The sequence below is a fragment of the Electrophorus electricus genome, chromosome 1 (genome assembly GCF_013358815.1).
Source record: "Electrophorus electricus isolate fEleEle1 chromosome 1, fEleEle1.pri, whole genome shotgun sequence".
Classification (NCBI taxonomy): Eukaryota; Metazoa; Chordata; class Actinopteri; order Gymnotiformes; family Gymnotidae; genus Electrophorus; species Electrophorus electricus.
Genome location: NC_049535.1, coordinates 6805038 through 6823275, shown reverse-complemented (window position 1 = coordinate 6823275; position 18238 = coordinate 6805038). Strand labels below are relative to the sequence as shown.

The 18238-nt window shown below is 41.4% G+C and overlaps 1 protein-coding gene across 1 annotated transcript in view; it reads left to right on the top strand.

Moving 5' to 3' along the window:
- Positions 1-18238, top strand: part of frmd5 (FERM domain containing 5) — a 34353-nt gene that overhangs the window by 4589 nt on the left and 11526 nt on the right. The window contains exons 3-10 of the mRNA XM_026997871.2: positions 6633-6737; positions 11706-11748; positions 11928-12006; positions 12131-12228; positions 13023-13146; positions 13435-13522; positions 13748-13836; positions 13987-14050. Coding sequence (XP_026853672.2) covers positions 6633-6737; positions 11706-11748; positions 11928-12006; positions 12131-12228; positions 13023-13146; positions 13435-13522; positions 13748-13836; positions 13987-14050 — 690 coding nt within the window. The remainder of the gene's footprint in view (positions 1-6632; positions 6738-11705; positions 11749-11927; positions 12007-12130; positions 12229-13022; positions 13147-13434; positions 13523-13747; positions 13837-13986; positions 14051-18238) is intronic.

Sequence of the window (18238 nt, the reverse complement as noted above, 5' to 3'; positions counted from 1 at the left end):
TAAAGGCTCATTATTTAGTGATGACCATTTGACCATGTTGAAACTGGAAGCAGAGACTTGAAAAGAAAAGTTTTGAAATATTCATTTATTTTTCCCTATCTTGAGACTATCTACTTTATTTTTCCCCATCCACCAGGCTCTCTGGTAGACTAGCAGAGGAGTTTGTCTGGAATTATTTCAACTTGCACCTCCAAGAGAGCTTCCTGCACATCCTGGAGGATGAGTGGACCCTGTTTAAGACCTCCATTGTGAAAGTGGCTGCATATAGCTGTGGCAAAATGTTTGCTGGTGCCTGTTGTGATGGCAACACAAAGTGACAGTGGGGGACAGCAGAGATGAGGGATGCTATCATGCAGAAGAGGCTTTCTGGGAACTATGGATTCAGCTGAAGAGTACTGGCAGAGCAAAAAGCTTGCAGCTTTGACAGATGCAGAATCAAAGTCCAGGATATGAGAGAAATTTGGAAAGGTCATGGAGAATGACTTTTTGGCAGCCTCAAAATTGTACTTAAGAATGCAGTGACAGCTCATGAGGGGAAGAAGGGATCCAAGATGTGCTCAGCAAGGGTGGTGAAGCTTTGAACTTGACTGAGAATGTTGTCGGACATTGGAAGGAACACATTGAGCATCTCCTTAATCCAAGAAACATACCTCCTGTCCAGGACATAGGACCAAAGACTTTTGGGGAGTCAGAGTCCATCTCCTTGGCTGATGTCACTTAGGTAGTTGGAAAGCTGCTCAGTGGCAGGGCACCAAGGGTGGATGAGTGCACACTTTAGCTGTTTGCAGTTGAGTGTGAAGCAGTTGGTATGTGGATCAGTACTTCAAAGTCTGAGGCCATAGTTAGTTCCTAGAAAAAGGGCGTACTCTGAGAGCCAACAGAAAGGAGACCACATAGTAGACAAGCTGGAGGGATTTCATCTTCCGGCTGGCCTGGGAATGCCTGGGATTAATGATGCAATATGTTGCAATGTTACAGCAATTTGTGCTGATGTTATAGTGATCTGTGTTGATGTAATAACAATCCCTGGTGCTGTTACAGTAATGTCTGCTGGTATAGTCATTTATATTGATGTCATATCCATCTGTGGTGATGTTATAGTGATCTTTATTGATGTCACAGCCATCTGTGGCAATGTTATAGTGATCTTTATTGATGACAGTCATCTGTGGTGGTGCTATAGTAATCTTTATTGATGTCATTGCCATCTGTGGTGATGTAGAAATCTGTAGTGAGATAATAGCAATACAGTACCAGTCAAAAATATGGACACACCTTAATGAAGAGGATTCCACAGAGTTACTGCAGTGTGGTAAAAGATTTAGAGGTAATAAAAATGTCAGTCTTGAAGTTGATTAGTTGGAAGCAAGAAAAATTGCAAAATATAAGGATCTGAGGAACTTTGACAAGGGTCAATTTGTTATGGCTAGATGACTGGGTCTGAGCATCTCCAAAACAGCAAGTTTTTTCAGTAGCTACCAAAAGTGGTCCAAGGAAGGACAATCAGTGAACTGGTGACAGGGTTTACTGACACAGGTGTGGAGGGTTAATCTGTCCAGTCCAATCCCAAAGAAAAACTACTGTAACAAAAATTGCTGAGAAGGGTAATGATGGCTATGATAGAAAAGTCTTACACAACACACAGTGCATTGCAGCTTGCTAAGTATGAAGCTTCATACCCTGTCCACTGCCCAAAGTGCCTACAATGGGCATATGAGCATCAGAACTGGACCACTGAACAATGGAAGAAGGTAGCCCGCTAAGATGAATCACATTTTCTTTTACATCATTTAGATGGCCAGATGCACATGTGTCACTTAGCTGGGAAAGAGATGGCACCATAATACATTATGAAAAGACGGCACTGTGATGCTCTGGACAATGGTCTGCTGGGAAACTTTGGATCCTGGCATTCCTGTGGATCTCACTTTGACATGTACCACCTACCTAAATATTGTTTCAGACAAAGAAAACCCCTTTATGACAGCATTTTTCTGTAATGACAGTGGCCTCTTTCAGCAGGCCTCTTCCAGTATTCTATGAAGAAATTGTTCTAGAATGGTTTGTGGACATTACAAAGAGTGCAAGGTGTTGTCTGGGCCTCTAAATTCCCTAGATCTCTATCCAATTGAGCCTATATGGGAAGTGCTGGAATAATTTGTCTGATCCATGAAGACACCACCTCACAGCTTAAAAGATCTTTCGCTAACATCTTGGTGCCAGATAACAGAACAGTGGTTTTCAACATGTTGGCCACAGCCCCACACTGGGCTGCTATGGGGCTGGAGGCTAACATTGTCTTTCTTTTTTCTGTTTTGCAAATTAAAAATCCACATTCACCCTCCTCTGGGCAGTCTTTTTCCTTCAAGCTCGGGTCCTCTACCAGAGACCTGGGAGCTTAAAGGTCCAGTGTATTATCTTAGCTGTTCTTCTTCTGGATGGAGATCTTATATGTTGTTCCTGGGATCTGTTGAAGCCATTCTTCCAGTTTGGGGGTCATAACTCCTAGAGGTCCGATTTCTGCTGAAACCAGGGTTGCCTTCATTTTCCACATCTTTTCCAGCTCTTCTCTCAGCCCTTGGTATTTCTTGACTTTTTTGTGTTCCTTGTACCTCATGTTGCTATCACTTGGGAATTCTTCATCTATCACTAAGGCTTTCTTCTTCTGTTTATCCATCACTACCATCCATGGTTAGGCATTACCATTTTGTCAGTCCATAACTGGATGTCCCATAGGAACTTAGCATGGTCATTCTTCACCACCTTTGGGGTTATATTCCACTTTTACCTTGTAACTTCCAACCTATACTCAGCACAGATGTTTCAATATACTATGCAAGCCACTTGGTTATAATGTTCTATGTAGGCTCTGTCTGCTTTCATGTTGCATCCTGCTTGTATGTGCTAGATTGTCTCAGGGGCATCATTGCGCAGCCTGCAACTGGGGTCCTGCCTGCTGTAGTAAATCCCAGCCTCTACTGATCTTGTATTCAGAGCTTGTTCCTGTGCTGCCATGATTAGTGTTTCTATTTCTAGCCTTCTCCAGCAATTGGTAGGATTTCTCCATATCTGTCACTACCATGATTTGTCAGTGGTATGTAGTATGCAGGGGTTTATCCTTCTATGATGGTCCCTGTTTGTCCTCATCCTCCTTGGGTTTCTGTTAAGCACTTCTTTACTTGGACCCATCATCCTGGTGTACTCCTGGATCTTGGTTGTTTCATCCTGGATAGTGGCTCGGATGCTTACTAGTCCTTAGCCCCACTCATTCTACTTAGTGAACTGTCTCAGAGTGCTGGATTTGGGATGAAACCCCCTGTGCATTGTGAGGAGTTTTCTTGTTTTGATGTCATTGTCTTATATCTCCTCCTTAGGCCAGCCTATTATGCCAGTGGGGTATCTGATGACTGGTAGAGCATATGTGTTGATAGCCCAGATCTGTTCTTCCCCTTCAGATGACTTCTCAGGAGTTGCCTCTTTCCTTGTAGGCATTTGGATGTAGCTGCTTTCCTTGTGGCCTCTTCATAATTCCCATTTGCTTGTGGGATTCCAAGGTGCTTGTAGCTGCCTGCAACATCTGTTGTTACCTTTTAGCAGTATGATCCCCTCTGTCCTACCTTCCCTCTCTTTGTAACCATACAACCACATTTATTCAGTCTGAATGACATTTAGATGTCATTGCTGTATAACTGATTAGAGAGTCAATGTCTTGTTCACTTCTGGCATACAGCTTGTCATAGATGTAGAATGGGTGGCTGATGGTTGCGCCATTTCAAAGCCAGTATCCATAGACACTCTTGGTGATGATCTCACTAAGGGTGGTTCAGGCCTATACTGAACAGCATCGGGGACAGGGCAGCTCCTTGATAAATGCCACACTTGATGGTGACTCATTCTGCTAACCTAAAGTTGACCTCTGTGTTTGTCCTCCACATCCCCACTGAGGCTCTTCGAGTCCTGTTGATATACAGCTTCAAGCATGCCAGGATCCATGTGTGGTGAACTGAATCATAGGTTTTCTTATAGTCAATGTGGGCGGTAAACAAATTAGTCTGTCTGGTCTTATAGTCTGGAGTGTTTTATCCACCAGTAGCTAGTGCTTGGCTCCTCTGGTGTTCTTGCCAATGCCCTTCTGCTGCCCGCCCATATATTGATCCATGTGTCTTCTCTTTTTATCTGAAGTGAGGCCTGACAGGAGCTTCCATGTTGTGCAGAGGCAAGTTATTGGCTAGTAGTTGGATGGAAATGGCCCTTTCTGGGGGTCTTTCTGGATCAGGACTGTCCAGCCCTGTCCAGCACTGTCCAATCCAGGCGTGGGCCTGGAGCTGTCCAGCTCTTCATACTTGAGACCCTTTTTGGACATCTACTAGAGTGATGGTTACTGGATCTTGTTTATAAATATTGCCAAAAGTATTCACCCACCCATCCAAATCATTGAATTTAGTTCCAATCACTTCCATGGCTACAAGTGTATAAAACCAAGTTCAGTGAACTCCAGCAGGGTACTGTGCTAGGATGCCACCTTTGCAACAAGTCCAATCGTGAAATATCCTCACTACTAAATATTTCACAATCATCTGTTAGTGGTATTATAACAAAGAGGATGTGATTGGGAATGACAGCAACTCAGCCATGAAGTGGTTGGCCATGTAAAATGACAGAGCAGGGTCATCGGATGCTGAGGCACATAGTGCACAGAGGACGCCAACTTTCTGCAGAGTCATTTGCTACAGACCTCTAATCTTCATCTGGCCTTCAGATTAGCTCAAGAACAGTGCATAGAGAGCTTCATGAAATGGGTTTCCATGGCCGAGCAGCTGCATCCAAGCCTTACGTCACCAAATGCATTGCTAAGTGTTAGATGCAGTGATGTAAAGCCCACCACCACTGGACTCTAGAACACTAGAGACATGTTCTCTGGAGTGACCAATCACACTTCTCCATCTGGCAATCCAATGAACGAGTCTGGGTTTGGGCGTTTGCCAGGAGAACGGTTTTTCAGGAGTTGGGTTTGGCCCCTTAGCTCCACTGAAAGGAACTGTTCAGCAACAATTTCATGCTCCCAACTTTGTAGGAACAGTTTGGAGATGGCCCTTTCCTGTTCCAACATGACTGTGCACCAGTGCACAAAGCAAGGTCCATAAAGACATGGATGAGCAAGTTTGGTGTTTAAGAACTTGACTGGCCTGTGCAGAGTCCTGACCTCAACCCACACTTTTGGGATGAATTAGAGCAGAGACTGCGAGTCAGGCCTTCTTGTCCAACATCAGTGTCCGACCTCACAAGTGCGTTTCTGGAAGAATGGTCAAAAATTCCCATAAACACACTCCTAAACCTTGTGGAAAGCCTTCCCAGAAGAGTTGAAGATGTTATAGCTGCAAAGGGTGCGCTGACATATTAAACCCTATGGATTAATATTTGGATGCAACTCAAGTTCATTTGTGCGCGAAGGCAGACGAGCAAATACCTTTGGCAATATAATGCTTGTATATGTGCGTGTGTGTTTGTATATGTGCATGTGTGATAGCTGATTAAGGACATCTGCCCGAAATGCCCTGTTTCTCTGGAAAACCTTGTGTACTTCACTACAATTATTATAATTATGAATCTATCTATCTATCTATCTATCTATCTATCTATCTATCTATCTATCTATCTATCTATCTATCTCTCTCTCTCTCTCTCTCTCTCTATACATATATATATATATACCACAAAGTCTGGCCTAAAATAAAATGATGTAAAAAGGTTATAATGACACTGCATATTTTTACTTTTTTTTCAGATCTTTAGCTTGTAGAGGTCATTTCCTGTCCCTGCAAAGACACGAATACACACATGTATACATGCACACACTTACACACGTGTGCATGCATGTGCATTTACTACCTTCCTAAAGATATGCTTGATGACACAGAATCAATATGAATTAATCTCTAAAGAAGAAATCTGGTAGTCATGTGTGTCTGACATTCTTCAGCAGTCCCTCCTGTCCTCCGCATGCATTTATTGTAAGTCTGCAGTAAATGTTCTGCTCTCCTCAAAGAGAGGTCATGGAGGCCATTCTGTGACTCTGTAATGCCAGTGTTCCTAGACATCAATTTTCTATCACTTAGGTTTGTTAGCCAGTCTGTAGCAGTGAAGACCACATTTGAAGTGGCATGGGTACAGTGATTAGACCTGAAGAAAGGGCTCTATAAAGAGCAACCAGTGCTGATGCTTCAGTGTAATGGCTCTTGGGCTCACTTACTCTAATTATTATAAATAAAAGCAGAAATCACCTGCCATCCCACTCCTTTTACATCTGTATGAAATATATCTAAAGTTCTCGACGTGTGCTCATGAATGTGTTAATATTTGATGTCTGATGAGGAATTCTAAAATATTAAGCTGTCTCAACTCCCAACTGACAACTTTGGACACATTGCTAATGCAGTTCCCATCCATTTTGAATATGTATTTTGAGGATATAGATGATGATACAGGTGGAGGTGGACAATCCTCATTGTGCTGGATGCATGTTAGAAAGTATCTTTATTAAGTATCAAAAATCCACATTGTAACATCAACAATATTATTTGGGTGCAATGAGATTTTTACTGTCAATTAACTCAATTATGCTTGTGTTACAGAGGGATGCAAAGGGCCAGTGGCTATTTGAGCAGATTTGCCAACATCTAAGCCTGCTGGAGAAAGACTACTTTGGCATCAGATATGTTGACCCAGACAAACAAAGGGTGAGTTCCGGTGATTGGACTAGAAGATGTGATAGAATCAATGCAGAGATATTTGCATTATGCAAATAATATAATTAGTATTATTCCAGCAATCCCCACCCCCCAAAAAGTAATTTAAGAAGGATAAATTAAAGCTCCACTAAATGCTCATGTAAATAATAAAAAAATATTTTTGCTGAGAAAATGAGAAAGAATGGTAGAGGGAGTTTGCAAATGCTATATTTCTCATACAATGGAAATACAGGGGTAGTAACAGCAGCTGGTCATCCTCTGCTGTCCGTTCTGTTTTACTGTGATGGATGACAATTCTTTAGAAAAGTTAGTTCAGAGAGAAATACAATCTAATATATAACTTACTGTAATGACTACATGTGGAATGGTAGTAATGTTCAATGGTAATAAAGAACATAATCAAATAGTCCAGAGAAGATTGCTCATAAGAAAGGATATTCTCAAATGGAGTGATCAAGAAGTTCTTAAAAGGATCCTCTGCACATCAGTTGCTCAGTGGATGTGTAGCAGCTTAGTCTTGCTGAGCTTCAGGTGGGATGAGATATCAGTAAACATTCTGAGATATCAGTAAACATTCTGAGTGTCTGAAATTGAAAAGGAAAGGATTAGTTGGATATCATCAGCATAGCAATGGTAGGCAAAACCATGGGCAGAGATTACATCATCAAGTGAGTGAAAAGGTTAGACTCTAAAAAGTCACTAAATGGACAAAAGCATTGGGACACCTACACATTACAACTACAGGAGCTTTTATGATGTTCCTTTCTAATTCCATAGGAATACGGAATTGGTCTCCCCCTTTGTAGCTATAACACCTTCCACTCTTCTGGGAAGGCTTTCTACAAGATTTTGGAGTGTGTCTGAATTTTCACCCATTTATCCAGAAGAGCACTTGTGAGGTCAGATACTGATGTTGGACAAGAAAGCCTGGCTCACAGTCTCTGTTCTAATTAACCCCAAAAGTCTTTGATGTGGTTGAGGTTGTTAGCCACAAACTGGCTAACAAACCTAATAGATAGACGTGATAGAAAATTGATGTCTTACTGGCTCTGTGCAGGCCAGTAAGGTTCTTCCACACCAAACTCACCCAACCATGCCTTTATGCCTTGCTTTGTTCACTGGGGATAGAAAAGGACCTTCCCAAAACTGTTCTTAAAAAGTTGGAAGCATACAATTGTCAAAAATGTCTTGGTATGCTGATGCATTAAGGTTTCCCTTCACTGGAACTAAAGGTTCTATGCCAACCCCTGAAAAACAACAGATTTATCCCTCCTCCACCAAATTTTACAGTTGACACATTGCAGTCAGGCAGTTAATGTTCACTAACCCCAGACTTGTTCATCTGAGTGCTTGATAGAGAACAGTTATTCGTCACTCCACAAAACATGTTTCCACTGCTTCAGAGTCAGGTGGTACCTTTACATCTGTAAGGGTCAGTGCCAGGCCGAGGCCCCCTCCGGCCACCAGAGGGAGGCCTTGAGTCAGGTGCACTCCTAATCAGGCTTGATGCACAACAGCTGGGCTAGACCTATATAAGCCCAGTCACCCAGTGTTGGGTCTTTGCTAAAGTTTTGAGCTGAGCATCTAACTGGTAACTTCGGGTATTGAGCTCTGTGAGCCCTTGTGCTACACCTCACTTCAGCGAGGATGTCTGCGTTTTTACACATTCCCTCTCAAATCTGTCTCTTTCCCAAGGTTCCCCTTAGCCATTAAAGTTCCTCCCTGTTTTCTGGTTTTGTTTGGAAAGATTTAGTTTGGTGTTCCCCGTTGCACTGGGGCTGCCATTCTTCCCATAGCGTCATTTGTTCCCCCTTTCCCCATGCTCGGCGTGGTGTTTAGTTTTTCCTCTAATTCTGTTGTCCTCCATTCCTTTGAAGGGAGATATACGCGCAGGTACTTTTATAGCTGCTGCAGTCTAGCGGGTATTTGTTTGCCTTGCAATAAAACGGCCGCTGTTCAACTCCCCACCTTTGGTTATTTATGTTTCTTGTTTTAACTGTTCTACGATCTAACTGTTTCACACACGGAGCTACAATTGTTAGAGCATGGTTGCTCACCCAGTAGGCTGTTTGTGTCATCACTTATCTGACCTGGGTTTGAGCCCATATTACAACATCGCTCCATCTACTGTTTATAGCTGCTTGGCCGTGGAAACCCATGCCCAGCTTTTGTGCTGTTGTTAATGCCAGTGGAGGTTTGAAACTTTACATCTATTGAGTCAGCAGAGTGTTGTTTACTTATATGAACTACACACCACACAGCACTCAATGACCCCCCTTTTTTAATTTATGTGGTCTGCCACTTCTTGGCTGACTTGCTGTGGTTCCTATTATCACGTGGTTCCTAATGTCATTGAGCTAATTCATTGAGCTCTTTACATTGGCCCATTCTTTCACAAATATTTGTAAAAGCAGACTGCATGGCTAGGTACTTGATTTTATATACCTGTGATAATGGGACTGAATTATTAAACACTTGAATTAAATGATTGTATCTGGACATATATTGTATTGTTCTTACCAAACATAAATTATATCCCAGTTTCCCAATGATATGTTCAGTCCAAGTGTTAAAAACATTTTCTACAAATCCTTGAATGCCTGAAAGAACAAGCTAGCTGCAAACTCCCTACTTTTTTTCAAAGTTTATACATGGTCATCCCTAATGAAGATGGTTTGAGTGCTTTAAAACATGCCTGTGATGCAAGACCTGAGAAATTCTCTCACAGATATTCTCTTAAGACTGTTGGAACTTGTGTTAACTCTAAACTGCTTCACCTTTGACACCAAGTTCTACTCACAAATAAGATGACATTGGGTATGGGTGGTAAAATGGTACCATCTTATGGTATCGTCCTATCCTATGATCCTACCAAAACCCTTTTTTCGAACAATATACTGGAACTGTATCCAAAGTATTTCTGAGATACATGATGACATTTTTGTTACTGCTACATACACATGTTTCAGTTAAGTCTGAAAATACTGGTTTATATGGCACAATCTATTATAAACCCGTGGACGCTCATTCCTGTCATGGCACTGCCCCCTCCTTCTTGACTCCTCCCCAAGTCCGTGTGACATTTGTGTGTGTGTGTGTGTGTGTGTGTGTGTGTGTGTGTGTGTGAGCATGCATGTCTTTATTGCCACACCCTTCCCTCGTTAACCGGTTATGTGTCACACCTGTCCTTCATTGTTGTCCATGTTAGTGTACATATTTAAGGTCCTGTTTTGTGAGCGTCTTTGGTCAGTGTTTGACCCCTTGTGCGCTATGTTTCAGCTAGCCCATTGTGCACTAAACTGTTTTTCCGCTTTTTAAGTTTTTGTGTCCTGTTATCGCTTAGTGTTCTTCAAGTTTTAGTTTAGTTTTATTTGTGTTTAATAAACCTTTGTGTTTGTGACCACGACGGCTTGCCTCTGCATCTTGCCTCTACCTCCCAACCTCACAGTTCCTATTTGCATAATGCCTCTTCACATTCCAAAGCCTACAAAAACTCAATTCTTTAATTAAAGCTATTACGTTTTGAGCATATTTCCAGTGAGAATAAAGACTTGCTCCAGAAAATATGGAAATGTGAATTTTCATAACTTTCATAACCAGAGGAAGCCATAAATTACGCCTTTGCTCATGTTTTACCTGTTCAGAGACATATAAATAATCAGCTGTTAAAACAACAATTTCTTTCATGCTCAATTATCATCTTACAAATAAAACAGTGGTTAATATTATACTTAAACACTTCAGGATGTTTCATGATGATGCAGAGACCACATTCTTTTTTACGGATCCCCCAATAATTTCCTAGAGACCAGACAAAACCATCAAAGATGTGCTCATCAAGAGTGAGATAAATAATAACTGTGGTTCTGTAGCCTGTAACTGCTCTAGATGTGCTACATGTAAATTTATTAACACAGCAACTGAAAAACTAGTACTAAAGGAACAATTGTTATCACCCATGTATTACTGTCAGAGTTGTCTATTGTATTTCTTGCAGGAGATTTACACTGGAGAAACCAAGTGAAGGTTTGCTGAGCATCTTGTAAAATGATCAGCAAGCCTGTCACCTTCAGATCTTCAGAATTAAGGATTTGTAGTTTCCAGTGGCAAGACCTTTTAATGCTAAAGGACACTGCATGATATGTGGCATAATTTCTATGGCAGCAATGAAATTAGGAAACCCAAAGAAAAATAACTATTCTCTCGGAACTTTAGAACGCCATGGTATGAATTTTATGATTTAAACCATTTACTTTTTCTAACATATACTCGTTTCAGAAGCACTTTGCTTGTACAGCTGATGAAGAACCTCTGTCTAAAATGTCATGTTTATCTGGAAACCTTGTGTACTTCACTGATATTTTGATTACCTTTGACTGTCTTTTACTACAGTACACTGCAGTTACTCCCTTGAATGTTCTATGTATAACACATAATACAAAAAATACTAAGCTGAGCCTATATGATGCTATTAACTTAATACATGCTTTTATAAGGACCTTTCAAACCCTTGATGGTTTAACTCCAACATATCTTGCAAAACTCTAGAAGCATTATAACCAAACACCAACTACTTTGCTCAACTGAGGCAGGTTTACTGTTGATCTCCAGGATTCCTTGCAACTCAATTAACGATAGATATTTTATGTTCTAAACTCTTATTATTGTATTCCAGAGAATATGAGGAATTCCAGCTCTAAGTATTTATGAATCCAGATTAAACGCCTACTTCTTTATGCTTAGCTCATTTGGTTAAGTCTCTTATTTGACATTATGTTTTAAATGATAATTTCTTGCATTAATTATTAACTAATTAAATTATGTTTTAACAATAGATAAAGCATAATGTTCATTCTTTACTATGCAATGTTTCATCTCTTTAATGTAAAGCTCTTTGAGATTTTGAAACTGTAATGAAATTAATATTGACGTGTCACTTTGATTCTGTCATTTCAGCATTGGCTAGAGTTGACCAAATCCATTACCAAACAGATGAGATGTAAGTCATATATTCTGTTGTAATTTCAAGAGTTTGCTCTTCAGTGCGGTATTGCACAGCTGTGAAGGACAATATCTCTGCCCTATTATATTAAACATATTGCAAACTCTGATCACAGGTAAACTGTAGATTGCTACTAGATGTCCTTCTCTTTATCCTCTTTATTCTATTTTTCTCAGCTCAGCCACCGTTTACTATGTGTCTGCGAGTGAAGTTTTACCCCCCTGATCCTGCTGCTCTCAAAGAAGAGATCACTAGGTAGTCATTTATATACATATCACTTATATATACAGTATATATACAATGTATACATAAGTTTCTGCTTTACACTTTGACCTTTAAAATGTGTATTAAAATAATGTTTTACTGATTTTGTTTTTAGATATCTAGTCTTTTTGCAGATTAAGAGAGATTTATACCACGGCCGACTGTTGTGCAGGAGCTCAGATGCAGCCATGCTAGCTGCATATATCCTACAAGGTAACGGCAGCTGAGCACTAAGTTAGGCAGTGCACTGGAGTATTGGGTACAGGGTCAGGCAGTGTGTTGTAGTACTGAGTATGGGGTCAGACAGAGTACTGGAATTTCAAATTCAAATCAAACTTATTTATATAACGCTTTTTACATCAGATGTCATCACCAAGCAGCTTTACAAATGTCCATATCCAAGCCTCCAGTGAGCAAGCCAAGGGCGATGGTGGCAAGGAAAAACTCCCTAGAGCATGAGGAAGAAACCTTGAGAGGAATTAAGACTCAAAGGGGGGGCCCAATCCTCCTCTGGCTGACAACAGACACTACAATAGCCACAATATAGACAATACGGAGCAGAATAAATAGTGAAAGAGAAAAATAAACAAATAATAATAAAATGAAGAAATAATTAATGTCTAGTCCGGTTTTCTAGAAGTCCTAGTTTGGTCCTGATGGTGTGCCCATGTCCGAAACCCACCTGTACCGAGTACTGGATACGGGATCAGGCAGTGTACTGGAGTATTGGGTAGAGGGTCATGCAGTGTGTTGTACTTCCAGTGTGTGTACTGTACAGTACATATGCCACTGGAACTGAGACACTTTCCATAACAAAATATGGTATTAAAATGAAGTTTCCGTAAGTGCATTAACTGAGGAGAATGTAATGCAGGGCAGCTAATCTTGACTCATTTCAAGTTCTGGTATACTTAGTTTGTGTACGTGCGTATATGTTCTGTTGTAAACTGTTGTATTGTTCTGTGCAATTGTATGAAGCTGTTTCACAGTCTTGTCTTATCGTGTAGCTGAGATTGGAGACTATGATGCAGGGAAACATCCAGAGGGTTACAGCTCCAAGTTTCAGTTTTTCCCCAAGCACTCTGAACGTCTTGAGCGCCGCATTGCTGAGATCCACAAAACTGAGCTAATGTAAGAGATGATATAACATGATGTAATGTAATGTAATTACTTGGCTTTCTCTTTTTCCCTTAACCTTTGTCCACTGAATGGCACTCATAATACAAAAGGACGTAAAATTTGTGACAGGGACCAAACCCTGAAGCTACTATTTAATAATTACTCTCAGGAGTCTCCAGTGGTGTGGAATGTTTTGTGTATATCTTTGTGCGCATATGTTTATGGACATGCAGAAATATGCATGAATCTGTGTGTGTATGTAAATGACTGTATGACTCCATCACTCTCTCCCTCTCACAGAGGTCAGACTCCTGAGACCTCTGAGTTGAATTTCTTAAGAAAGGCCCAGACATTGGAGACATATGGGGTTGATCCTCACCCTTGTAAGGTATATACTTGTGCACTTCACCGTCATTTCCTGTGTCTGTCCTGCTATGACACATCTCAGTTTGAAGCCTGTTCACCTTCAGCAGTGATAGTCTTTTTGGCTTTTATGTACAGTTTTGGAGTGGGACTTTGGATTAACCAAAGTTTATTCTATCACAAGTGATATTAGTGATATTAGTGCCCTATAAATGGAAGTTTTTGTTCTATTTTTCATTATGTGTGCTAGGATGTGTCAGGAAATGCAGCATTCCTTGCTTTCACGCCATTTGGCTTTGTGGTACTGCAGGGGAACCGCAGAGTACATTTCCTCAAATGGTCAGTAGGAAAACATCTGTCATGTCATAATCATATGCTTTGTGTGCATGTGTGTGTGTGTGTGTGTGTGTCTGTGTGTGTGTGTGTGTGTGTGTGTGCGTGTGTCTTTGTAACTGAATAACTGTATTAGTCTGCTGTTATTGTTAACAGGAATGAAGTTACTAAATTGAAGTTTGAAGGGAAGACCTTCCACATTTATGCAAATCAACAAGAGGTGAGTAGATCAAAGAATAGTAGCTCAGTATTAGTTACTGTGTTTAAAATTTCAATTAAATATTTAGGGGTCCAAGGGCCGTAGTTCCTGGAACCCTATTGTATTTGTTAGAGTTTTTCATATTATTCAGGTTCCTCGCTGAAATGAATTCCTCACTGGTACAAATAATTCTGAAAAAATGTCAGACGTTTAGTGCAATGTGGATGTGACATCCACAGTTTTGGGTTGCAAAACCGATTGCAAAAAAAAGTCATTAGATTTACGGTCATTAGATTTTGACCAAATTTGATACATAAATATCAGTTGACATTTAAGTAGTCTTACCATGGTTGGTGTGAATTGGCCTCTGGGAGGGACTACAATGGTCATTTAGATGAAAACCTTGTTTTGATAAATAAAAGTACAATAATGGTGTCACAAATATCAGGCCTGGCAACTACCCCATTTCAAACATTTTGATAAACTGTACATATGATCAGGGATATTAATTAATTCATTAATTCATCATCAATTCATATTTACACCACACCCTAAAAAAACCATTAAGGCTTAGTTCAGTCACCACCAGACTTCATACACATTTTCCTAACATCTTGTTGAAGCCCTCCAGTAAGTTTGGTTGGTATAACTAAATCTTATTCAGTGTAACAGTATAAGGCATGTTATTAGAGCAGGACAGTACTGCACTTTTTATATCACCACCAAAGAATCAGAAAGTCACCAGCAGTTCATATTATATGTGAAGTGCAAGTTTGTACATTTTAAACACCTTGCTTTATGTATAAAATGTTGCAAAGTAGCATTGTGACATTGTTTTCATTACAGTGGTGCAAATTTGAACTACACATACACCAAACACAGCAGAAAAATGTTCAGTGCCTACTAATCAGACATATAGATTCATTGCTAATTACACTACACCAGTCATTTTTATATAACTTTGTTAAGTCACCAACAAACTTCACATACATTTTCACAAGATATTGCTGAAGCCCTCTACCAAGTCTGGCTGGTAATGAGTCAGTCTGATTCAATGTAACAATTGTAGAGCAGGTGCTACATGCATTCATCATATAATCAGTGCAGACTATTATCAGCACAATATAGTTTTTAGATTTATGTATTATCACCAAAAACAGCTGAACCTGTTATTAAAATGTTGCAAAGTGACAGATTGTCTTTGCTAACCCTGCAAAAATATGACCTCCAGATACATTGAACACATTAGAAAAATATATACAATGCTTAGATCCTAAAACAGAATTTACATGCTCTTTGCTCTTTCACTCATTTAATCCTGTGACAACTAAAGTTCAAACAGGAGCAATTAGGTATATTCATTCATTCCTATTTACACTACACCAGAAACAAAATATATAATACTTAGTTCAGTAACCGCCAAACTTCCCACTGATGTTCACATCTTCTTTATCCATTAATTCTGGTTGGCGTGAGTCATTCTGATTCAATAAAACAGGTGCAAGCAGTACAGTACAGTTCTTTTTATATCAGCATCAAAAATTCAAAAACAGATTTTGAAATTAAATTCAATATACCAGAAAACTCAGAAAGTCTCCAGCTTTTCACATTAGGTACAAAGTGCCAGTGTGTAAATTAATACTTGTAAAGACTGCTTTGAGGGAAGGGACGTCCCTGTAACTATCATATAAATCATTGCAGGTTATTAGAGCAGCAGTACGCTAAGCATTGTCTGCAAGAGCATAACAGTCGACAAGGTAATACTCTGGACATGAATCAGACAATGCAATGTAGGTCTGAGTAGATAAATGTACTCACATTTAACTTTTCACCTACCCTTTCACTCACTCAATCTATTCAATCTAAACGATAATGAATTAAAGCAATCAACTAGGTCTGCTTGTTATGAGTCAATATGATTGTGTATCAGTTAATGGAATTTCATTCTGTACTATAAAATTAAGTAGGAACCTTTTGTGACATTGTGCAACACACAACAATTGAACAGCACAGTACACAGGGCTACCTAATTGTACTTGTAGTCATAGTGATATTATAACCTGTAACGTGTGTGCCCCGAATGCCGAAGGGCGAGGGGCAAGACGCACAGGTTCCAGCGACATGGACAAACATTTATTACTACATAAAGACAACAGCACTCACATGCATTACAAATAATGAATATGAACACAATATTGGGGTTTGTCATGTCGCAGCTCCTGTTTGCAGCAACCCAAGCCTCGGTCTGGGTCCGGTCATGGTGGTCCAGACCTGTCTCGAGTACCCCAGGAATACTGGGACCTCGGGGAAGCATTTAGCAAACTGAACGCCCAACTATTGCTTCCGCACCGGCCATATGACATGACCATAAACCTCCTCCCGGGCTCCAGTCCCCCTAGAGGCCACCTGTTCTCCCTTTCAGGGCCTGGACGTCAGGAAATGGACGAGTACATACAAGTCCTTCGCGTTGAGGTCATCCAGCCATTTACTTCCCTGGCTGGCGCAGGATTCTTCTTTGTCGGGAAGAAAGATGCTGGGCTATGCCCCTGTATAGACTACCTGGGCCTTAACAAAATAACCATCAAGGATCGCTATCCATTGCCCCTCATGACATCAGCATTTGAGACACTGCAGCAGGCCTCCGTTTTTGCTAAACTGGACCTGCGCAGTGCCTACAACTTGGTGAGAATCCAGGAGGGAAATGAGTGAAAGACGGAGTTCATCACCCCCTCTGGGCACTATAAATACCTCGTCATGCCGTTTGGGTTGATGAACGCACCCACCGTTTTCCAATGGTATACCAGTGAGGTGTTAAGGGAAGCCCTTGACAGGTACGTGTTTGTCCACTTAGATGACATATTGATCTACTGCCAAACGGTAGACGAACGTGTTACCCATGCTAAGCGGGTCCTCCAGCTCCTACTCGAGAACCACCTCTTCGTTAAGCTGGAGAAGTCCACGTTCCATGCACAAACCATCTCCTTTTTGGGATTTATAGTCTCCCACAACATGTTATGCATGGACCCAGCCAAGGTATGGGCTGTGGAGAGCTGGCCTAGACCTACCTCGCTGTGTCTGGTCCAATGCTTCCTGGGCTTCACAAACTTCTACCACAGGTTCGTGAAGAACTTTAGCACGGATGCAGCCCCACTGACCGCGTTGACCAGGAAAGTGTCTGGTCCGTTCTGCCGGTCCACCAAAGCCCAGCAGGCGTTTGAAGAACTAAAGTGCTGTCTAATCAGGGCTCCTATTCTTCAGCTCCCCAATACAGAGCTTCCATTTATCACTGAGGTGGATGCATCTGAGGTGGGTGTTGGTGCAGTTCTGTCCCAGCAATCAGGAGAGGACAAAAAACTGCATCCCTGTGCCTACTTTTCTCGGCATCTGTCCTCAGCAGAATGGAACTACGACGTGGGTGACCGTGAGTTACTGGCAGTCAAGCTTGCGCTCGAGGAGTGGAGAAACTGGCTGAAGGGGGCAAAAAACCCCTTCCTGGTCTGGACAGGTCACAAAAACTTGGCCTACATACAGCAGGCCAAGCGACTTAATCCGCACCAGGCCAGATGGGGACTGTTCTTTGATTTTACCTTATCATACTGGCCGGGCACTAGGAACATTAAACTTTATGCCCTCTCCCACCAGTTGGAATCCTCGCCGCCTTCTGCTCTGCCCTCGACCATTATCCCAAGGGTCCGCATCATAGCGCCAATCCAATGGGGGGGTTGAGAGAGCAGTACGTCAGGCTCTTGTGGCTGAACCAGACCCGGGTGGAGGCCCACCAGAACGGCTGTATGTACCTAAGGTGGTTAGAACTCAAGTCTTTGAGTGGGGACATGCATCCCCCTTTTCAGCACACCCAGGAGTCACACAGATGCTTGAGTTTCTCCGTCGGCGGTTTTGGTAGCCACGCATGGAACCCGACGTCTGAGCGTTTGTGAACTCCTGTCGCATCAGTGCAAGGACCCCAGGACAAGGCCCGCTGGTCTGTTGCATACACTGGCTGTCCCTTCGCACCCTTGGTCTCATCTGTCACTCGATTTTATCACGGGGCTGCCCCCATCAAGGGGTAATACTGTAATTTTAGTGGTTGTCCACAGGTTCTCCAAGCCCGGCCACTTCGTGGCACTGCCAAAACTGCCATCTGTGAAAGAGACAGCTAAACTATTACTTATTCAAGATGTCCGTCTTCATGGGTTGCATCAGACTGCG